The sequence below is a fragment of the Microtus ochrogaster genome, unplaced genomic scaffold, assembly GCF_000317375.1.
Source record: "Microtus ochrogaster isolate Prairie Vole_2 unplaced genomic scaffold, MicOch1.0 UNK141, whole genome shotgun sequence".
Lineage (NCBI taxonomy): Eukaryota > Metazoa > Chordata > Mammalia > Rodentia > Cricetidae > Microtus > Microtus ochrogaster.
In genome coordinates this window covers 371,796-381,287 of record NW_004949239.1, presented here as the reverse complement: position 1 = coordinate 381,287, position 9,492 = coordinate 371,796, and the positions used below count along the sequence as shown (strand labels likewise).

At 39.5% G+C, this 9,492-nt stretch overlaps 1 protein-coding gene across 7 annotated transcripts in view; it reads left to right on the top strand.

The window, feature by feature from the left end:
* The window catches only part of Ezh2 (enhancer of zeste 2 polycomb repressive complex 2 subunit), a 65,032-nt gene that overhangs the window by 17,979 nt on the left and 37,561 nt on the right, over nt 1-9,492 (top strand). For 3 of the 7 annotated variants that reach the window (XM_005371933.2, XM_013355498.1, XM_005371932.2), the window contains exons 2-3: nt 6,813-6,939; nt 7,776-7,904. In XM_005371933.2, the coding sequence (XP_005371990.1) occupies nt 6,823-6,939; nt 7,776-7,904 (246 nt within the window). In that variant the 5' untranslated portion in view covers nt 6,813-6,822. Of the gene's footprint in view, nt 1-6,373; nt 6,395-6,812; nt 6,940-7,775; nt 7,905-9,492 lie in introns of those variants that run through there. The other 4 variants (XM_005371937.2, XM_005371935.2, XM_005371934.2 and 1 more) reach the window with 2 other exon arrangements.

Below are 9,492 nucleotides of genomic sequence, written 5' to 3'. Positions count from 1 at the left end.
TCTGTCCTCCTGTGATTGGCTTGTTTTCCTTAGTGTATGAGTTCGTCTGTGTTGTAGGGGGTGCCACAATTTTCTTCTTCTTTTAATCAAAAAAATTGGTAGTTTATTCTGATCATGGTTGCTTCTCCCTACTAGTGCAACTCCAAATCTTTCTGTCTTTAGAAAGCAAACAGGCAAAATGAACAAACAAAAAATCAAAAACTAAAAACCCTAGAATTGTCTTTTTAAAAGGCATTTTACTATCCCATGATAGATGTAAACCATATTTTCAAATCTGTTATATTATGAGCCAATGGACATGTGCGTAGCTTCTGTCTTTTGGCTATTTTGAATGGTGCTGCAATGCATATTGGACAAATTCTTCCCCTGCTCTGAATTTATTCTCCCCTAACCCTTTACTCTGGCTCCTGCTTTTATCTCCCGTATGCTGGCTGTGATTGGAATTCTTTTGGTTATATATTCATTCAAATGGGAGACTGCTCAGTCACAAGGTGATTCTCTTTAAGTTTTGAGGAACTTCAGCACTATTTTCTATAATGAGTATGCCATTTTACAGCCCCTCCTTACCACACCTCATCTGAAACAAAGGTTCCAGTTATGTACCCTAGGCTGGCCTTGAACTCAATATGTAGCCTAGGTGACCTTAAACTTAGGGTTAACCCCTTGCCTCCTAACTATTGGGATTACAAGCATGTTCCACTATACCTACTAAGTATTTTGAGACAGAGTCTTCCTACTTCTCTCATGCTGGTCTTGAACTCATGATTTTCTTGCCTCCACCATCTCCAGGTTGTTTGTGTGTTGTCATTTTCAGTTCATTTTCTGTTCTTTGTATAGTGGTCATCCAAATGTGTCAGTGGGTTTTGTTGTTTTTAGACAGTCTCACTGTGTATCTCTGGAACTCAATATGTAGACCAGACTAGCCCGGAGATGGAAGAGATCTGCGTGGCTCTGCCTTCTAAGTGCTGGGACAGGCAAGAACCATGCCTGACTTGTTTGTTTTGATTGCACTAGGGCTTCTCAACATCTTTTCACGTGCTTTTGCTTTTCAATATTTTACTTTTGAATTTGTTGAAAATCATGCATTTTAGTGTAAAAGTAAATCTACACTTAACTGGGGAAAGGAGCATCTTTTCTTAAGTATATATAAAAAATTGTCTTGGGTGGGTGAGATAGCTCAGTCAGTAAAGTACTTTTCATAAGCATGGAGACCTGAGTTTGATCCTGAGAATCAATATGAAAAAGCTGGGTGTTATGGTGCATGCTTGTCAAACCAGGGTTGAGGAGGCAGCCTAACCTCGTCATAGAGTTTCTTGTTTCAGTAAACAGGGTGGTTGGTACCTGAGGAACTATACTCAGGTTAATACAGGCTATGCATACATGCATACACACCTGCTCGCGCACATACACACACACACACACACACACACACACGTATCCACATGAGCATGCAGATACACATACACATGTAGACAGTTTGCATTATGTGAACTTTATAAGTTCTTTTAATTTGTTTATCATTCGGTAGCAAAAAGCTACAGTAGTATTTAAAATTCTAATTTAGATGTATTATATTCAAATTGTTTTATAGTATAAACAAAGTTGGCAAGTTTATTTTTAAATTCCTAACTTGTTTTATAAGATATGTGGCTGTCAAAAATATTTAAGAGCCAGGTGGTGGTGACACACACCTTTAATCCCAGCACTCAGGAGGCAGAGGCAGGTGGATCTTTGAGTCCAAGCCCAGCCTGGTCTACAGAGTTATCCAGGACAGCCAGGGCTACCCAAAGAAATCCTGACTTGAGACCCCCCACCCTAAACAAACAACAACAAACACAGGAATGGAGGCTACAGAGATGACTCAGTGGCTAAGAGCACTGGCTGCTCTTCAGAGGAATCGGGTTCAATTCCCAGCATCCACATGGCAGCTCACAACTGTCTGTAACTCTAGTTCCAGGGGAATCTGTCACCCTCACACAACACACATACAGACAGAACACCAGTGCACATAAAATAAAGATAAATAAATCTTTAAAAAATATTTTAGAGTCAGGGAAGGTGGGGGAAGTAACCTTTCTAAATTAATCAGTGTGGACTTGTAGCTAATGGAAATGCTGCTTGAACAGCATAGAGGAAGTCAGTGTTAGAGTTATTCCATTTCTCTCCTTAAGTAATTTTATGTCTTTGGAGAGTATTTGCCTACCAGAAATAGAAAGCTTAAGTATGCATAAAGATGATGCTTATTTTTTCCTTTATTTTGAGAACATGATTTCATGTAACTGAGGCTAGCACTGAACTGCCCGTCCTGCTTGCCTTGCATTACAGGCATTCACTGCTATTTCCATCCACTGTATCCACTGTTAAATAAAAATAATTTCTCGGAGGGTCTGCTGATAAAATTGAACATTCTGACCAAAAGCAAAAAATGAGAAAGAAAGGTCTTATTTGGCCTAAATTTCTTTTTTCTTTCTTTTCTTTTTCTTTCTTTTTTTTTTTTTGATTTTTCGAGACATGGTTTCTCCGTAGCTTTTTGGTTCCTGTCCTGTAACTAGCTCTGTAGACCAGGCTGGCCTCGAACCCACAGAGATCCGCCTGCCTCTGCCTCCCGAGTGCTGGGATTAAAGGCATGCACCACCATCGCCTGGCTTTGACCTAAATTTCTACACCAAAAACTATCCCTGAGGAAAATGAGGACAGGAACTCAAGACAGGAGCGTGGAGGCAGGAACTCAAGACAGGAGCGTGGAGGCAGGAACTGAGGGGAGACCATGGAGGAGTGCTGCATGGATAGCTTGGTCCTCATAGCTTGCTCAGCTTGCTTTCTGTAATGCCATTTTTTTTTAATTATATATGCAGTGTTTTGCCTGCAGGCCAGAAGAGGGCACCAGATCTCATTACAGATGGTGTGAACCACCTTATGGGTGCTGGGAATTGAACTCAGGACCTCTTGAGACTAACAGCTGCCATCAAAACATTTAAATATTAAAATGCAATTGAAAAAGGCTGGTGAGATAGCTGAAGAGGTTAAGGTGCTTGCTGCCAAGCCTACAAACTGAGTTCAGTCCCTGGGACCCTCGTGGTGGAAAGAACTGAAAGATGTCCTCTGACCTCCACATGCACCATGGCAAGCGTGGACCCATACACACAAAAGAAATACTAAAAAATGCTGTTGGAGACAGATGTGTTTTTCAAAATATGTCCTTTTATGGCAGCCTTGTACTATGAAAGCTTTCATTTTATTGTCTTCATAACAACAAAATCAGCTCAGAACTGGATCACTTGGCCCCTTCTCTTATTGTGGCCCCCCCCACTTCAGAATGCTGAATCTTTTACTAGCCAGCATCATCTTAGAGCAGCAGTTAGGCTCAGCATACTCAAGCTTGCACAAGCTTCTTTGTAGTTTTAGTATTCTTCCAGAAAGCAGGCTTAGTGTGCCCATTGTAGCTACTCTTTCCTGTCGTAATGCCTCTTTCCCTGGGCATACAGAGAATCCTTGCCTTTCATGTGCTGTGGCACTTCATGGGGCTGCTTCTTAGTGCGTATCTTGCAGAAAGTGTGGTGGGTCTTAGGCCATATACAGGGTGATATTGACACAGAAAAGCCAGAGTATTTTTAAAGGTAAAAACATGGAGAATCTTATACTTTTTTTGGGTTTGGATTTGACCCTATTTAGCCTGATATTTAGTTAAGAGTCATGGTTAAAGCTGCTAATTTAGTTGGAAAGATAAGTAGTTTGTGTATCAGTTTTCCAGTCAAGTACAAAAAAGAACATTTATTAGACAAGAGAAAATAACTGCTGGCTTGATTAGCAAGGACTTAAAAGAAGGTATCAAGGGCCACAGTACTGCTTGGGAACTACTTTTTCAATTCTTGTAGTCTCTTAGTTGTTGGCAGCTGGGTAAGGAGAGTCAGGTGTGTCTTTTAGGCAACGCTTATATATTCCATGGTGTGGTTTGCACCTGATTTCCTTGGGAAGCATAGAATCCCTGGGATGGTGTTGTCTGGTCACTTAGAGGTTGAAAGCTGTTTTACCACTTCATAGGGGCTTCTATCCTTATGGAACAAAAAGGGAAAGTGGAGGAAGTGTTTGGTGCAGAACCGAGGTACTGTTCAGCTGTTCTTTGTGATGATGGTAACACAACAAGCTTTGAAAAGCCATCCAACATGAGTTGATGTAATTGTATATATGGTCTCAGTACTAAGTGTCAGATACCATCTGTGATGGTTAGAAAGCCTAACCCAAAGTAGTTAGTTTGTTGTGTGTGTGTGTCTGTGTGTGTGTGTGTGTTTGGGTGGGGGGGGTTGCATGTATTTTTTTAAAGCTCATATAACTGAGTAGTTATTGAAATCGATTTTGCTTTTTGCTTGATGGTAGGGCTCGAGTGTTGTCATTAGAATAGCTCAGCCAGAATACTATGTGTCCCTGAGATTCATGCTCCTTTCTCCTGGCTTCTTAGGAATTGGGCACATTTCCTTTTTCTTCATTTCTTTCTTTGTCCTTTCCCCTTCCTTTTCCTCTCCTCCCCTCGCTCCCCTCCGCTCCTCTCCTCTCCCTTTTCCTCTTTTCTTCCCTCTTTTCTTTTTGGCTTCTGCATAGATAGTCCAGGATGTCCACCCTTCCTTTTCTTCCTTGCAGCAGAGCTAAACCTTACAAGTGGTGTGTTAATAAGACGCAGGTGACTCAGTCTGAGTTTAAATTACTGATAAACCTGCATTTGTTTATAAGTCATTATTGCTAGATGCAGAGACAGTCTCTGAGATTTTATAAATGAGTAAAAACCTCCTGCTCTTGATAGTGAGGAATTTATTTACAGTGGGGGTAGTGGACAGTGAAAATTATGATTTTAACTGTTATATGGCACTGGTGGAATTTGGGACTTGTGGAGTCAGCTCTTCACCTCTGATGGACAAGAAGCTGAGAGAATAGGAAAGCGCCTGGAAAGTCTTCTTTCAAGGCTGTAGCCAGTGACTTCCTCCGGCTACTCCCACCTCGTAGTTTCTTCCACCTCTAGTGCCAACCAGCTGGGGACTAAGTGATCACTTTTCTCTCTGGTCTCCAGTGTGTTCTAAACTAGTATCCTCTGCTTCAGGGACTGCTCTGTAGTGGCATCTAGCCGGCCACACAGTTAACTCTCAGTTCCTCTGTCTCCTCTTCTGTTTCTATATGGCTGCCAAGCCTTGTCTTTTCAAAATGTAAATCACCTCTCCTCTCCTTTTATGCTTTCAAGATAAATTTGAAAATCATAGAATTTTATACAGCTAGAAATGTTCGTGTAATCTCTTGAAGATTCAGTATGGTTCTAATACTTGTATAAGAAAATGTTCTAGAAAAGGACACTGGTTTAGACCTCGAGTATAGGCTCTAGAATGTGTTACTTGTCTGAACTATAGTTTCCACATTGACACATTGGCTCAGAGTCTACAAGTAAAGATAAAGCTGAAGCATTTGCCCCCCCCCGTCCGTCCGTCGGTCGGTCCGTCCGTCCGTCCGTCTGTCCAGGCAAGGTTTCTCTGTGTAGCCCTGGCTGGCCTGGAACTTAACTTAGATCAGGCTGGCCTTGAACTTAGACACCTGCCTGTTTCTGCCTCCCAAGTGCTGGGATTAAAGGCAAGCACCACCACACCTGACCCTGATTTGCCCCTATTATCCTTAGTGAAGCGTGAAATGACCTTTTCACTCTCACCTTTGCAACTGCGGCGGTCCTTTTACATATGCAGGAGATTGATCGTGGTAGCCCTTTGGATACCGCAACCCATGGATTCCTTGTATAAAATGGGAAGATAATTGACATAACCTGTGCACATCTTCTGTGTACTTCAGATTATCTGTAGTATACTTACTGTAACTAATACAATGCAGACACAGTTAAATAGTTGCTGTTTGTTGTTTACTACTGTTTAGGGGAGATTACCTGAAGTTTGTACATGTTCACTATAGAAGTGCCTGTTGTAGACCTGGCTCCATAGAGCCAGAGTGATATGTGGGATAGACAATGCTTCAAGTGTTGGAAATTGGCTAGGGATCTGTGGAGTGGCTGGGCTATAGCAGTATGTGCTTACCCTCATTTTTTGTGTGGAACGCATAGTACTTAGTGTGTAATAAATTCAAGTTTTGTTTTGTTTCCTATTTTCTGGAAATATTTTTTTCTTGAATATTTTTGAACAGAAATTTGTTGAGTCCATAAATGTGAAGTCTGTGAATATTGGGAGTAAGATTCAGTTACACATTGCTTCTATAATAGCTTTTTAAAATGTATTTTATTTTATTTATTTTTTTTGTATTTTATTTTTTATATGTGGGTGTTTTGCCTACATGTTATGTCTGTGCACCATTGTGTGCTTGAAGCTTGAGGAGGCCAGAAGATGGTGTCAGATTCCTAGAAATGGAGTTAAAGGTGGGTGTGAGCCGGCATGTAGGTTCTGGAAATTGGCCTGAGTCCTCTGGGAGAGCAGCCAGTACGTTTAATCACTGAGCCATCTCTCTAGCCCCTATAATAGCCTTTTAACAATTAAAAACTTAATGTTTTACATATTTTCTCTCTAAAAATGTGAATTTTGTGGAGTAAAAACTAGCTTGTGGTATAATATACATACTTTCTATAATGAGATCACATTTCTGTAAACCCATTACTATTTAGTATGATAGATTATTTATAAATAAAAGTATGCTTTAAATGATGTCATTAAATGAAATCATTCAATGACACATTTCCAAGATCTAACCATACAGAACACATAAGCATTTCTTTCTTGGGACTAAAAGATCTTATTCAACAAATTGGATAAATGATTTTAATATGAAATCATTGCTTTTAGAGTAACCATGGGCCAGACTGGGAAGAAATGTGAGAAGGGAGCGGTTTGCTGGCGGAAGCGTGTCAAGTCAGAGTACATGAGACTGCGACAGCTCAAGAGGTTCAGAAGAGCCGATGAAGTAAAGGTAAGTTTAATCTCTTACAAAATTGCATATATAATTGAAACTAGTTTCCTTCACCCCCCAAGTTAAATAGTTTTCCTTTGAAATGATACATTTCAGTCAAATTTACAGTAAAGTCAACAAAGACTTGAAAGCTATGGTCCTTGATCTTTCTTAATTAAAATGGCTTTATGACTGCTTGCTGGAGTGGTGTAGCCTCTAATCCCAGCACCTGAGAGGTAGAGGCAGGAGGATCAGGAGTTCAGGACTGTACTGAGGAGATGGCTTATCAGGTAAACACACTCACTGCCAAGCCTGATGACCTGATTTGATCTTGAGACTTTCATGGTGGAAGGAGAGAACCAAGTCACACAAGTCCTCTTGACTTCCATAGAAGTCATATACATGTACAGCTCGTGAATCAACAATGTAATAAAATCATAAAGACGTTAAAGATCATCATGGGATATAAATGAATTTGAGGTCAGCATAGGATACATGAGATTTCTCAAAAAAAAAAAATCATGCTCATTAATGGTAACAGAAATACATTAGTCTAAGGATTATTTAGCCTGATTGGAAATTAGTCTTTTCAGTGTACCTTTGCACTGCTTGTGTAGACTCCGCCCAAACAGACTTTTGTTTGTGTTTCTAAAGTCATTGTGATTTCTGAAATACAAAGTTAAAGAGGATGGGAGTAGTTTCCTGTTCCTGTCTCATCTACAGTGAATTTGTATTAGAGTGTGGGAACTGTAGTGACTGTATGCAGTCTGTGTTCATTTGAGGACTCACTAGAGTTAAATATGCTTTAGAGATGCTTTATATTGTAACAGTGAACCATTTTTGTTTGTTTTTAAAAGACTATGTTTAGTTCCAATCGTCAGAAAATTTTGGAAAGAACAGAAACCTTAAACCAAGAATGGAAGCAGCGAAGGATACAACCTGTGCACATCATGACTTCTGTGAGCTCATTGCGCGGGACCAGGGAGGTTGGTGAACACAACGTGTTGTGATAATTGTCCACACACATTTTTTTTTTCTTATTGGAATGTTTATTGCTTATTGGGAAGAAGTCCCTGGCTTCAGGATGTTTCTCTAATTGCTAGTGGTTTCCGTGTGTACGAATGGCAGCCTTCAATCACACTGCTCGCAGTTCCTGGTCAGAGTGTCCAAGCATATTAAAAATAACTTTGAAATCAAATCTCTAAAATGCTCATCAGTTCAGTATTTAGAACAAAGCCTTCTAACTTCCAATTGCTTTCCTCCTTGTCTCCTTAATATAAATTAGCCATGTGGTAAGCAAACTTTTTTTCATATTTGTGAGCTTAGAAAGCTTATTATGTATTTTGTTTAAAGGCTAAGGCTTCTATGAGAATTTAAAAACTTCAGTGTTGAGATTGGTATTTTCTTTTCTGAGTGAGGTAGATCTTAATCACCATCAGGTTATAATCTCAACAGTCCTGTGGTAGGGTCTGTAATTAAATATTTCACCAAAGCATGCTGCCAGCAGATGAGGGGAATGGCAAAGGTCTAAACAGAAGAGAGGTCATTATTAGCATTCAGGTTGACCATTTCTTTTTAGGTGCCTGTTTTATGTAGAAAGACTTGGTATAGGGTGTTAAATGGAAACCAAAGGAAAAAGAAATAATTTGGAATTAAGATTATACCATTGTAGTAGATTATTTATGAGTGTATAAACGGGAACATCTGTTTGTTTTAAAGGAATTATTCAATGAGAATTTTAAAATATACCATATTACAATAAACAAGGCATAATTTGCTGTCCTATGAAGCTTTTGGAGGTGGTGTGACACACAGGCTTCAAAGGCTTAAGTAGCTACATACGTGATCCTTATGGTGACTTTGATGTTAATGGTGTGGTTTTCGTGAGAATACATGATTTGGAAAGGCTCCTAGTTATTTATAATTTGTTAGGTGGCAACTCTTTAAAGTCTGATTTATAATTTTATAAATACATGTTTTATACTGATACCTTCCCCATTATCTCATGCAAATCAAAGAGTAGACATTGGAGGTGATAGCTTTCGTTATCATATGAAGGATAAAGGGTGCTTCTCTATGCCTGAACATTCTAAGACAGGCCTTTCAGGTGATTCTTTTGCAAGGTTTGTTTATTTGTTTAAGATTTATTTTTGAATGGGGTATAATAGCCTACATCTGAGGCAGGCAGATAACCTGTGAATTCAAGTTTAGTTAGGGCTACATAATAAAGCCCCCATCTAAAAAAATTATTTTTATGTGTATGAGTGTTTGTATGTGTATAAATGGACTGTATGTGCCTCATATCTGTAGAGATCAGAAGGAACCCATTCCCCTGGAACTGGAATTAAGGCTGGTTATAAGCTACCTTGGTTATAAGCTAGAAACTGAACTCAGGTCTTCTGCAAGAACAGCAAGTGCTCTCAATTACTGAGCCATCTCTCTATCCCCTTCATTTGAAAGTTTTGTTTGGTGACCTTTTAAAAATTTATAGTATTTCATTCAGGAGTAAATTCATGAATTATTTAATCTCTCTCTCTCTCTCTCTCTCTCTCTCTCTCTCTCTCTCTCTCTCTC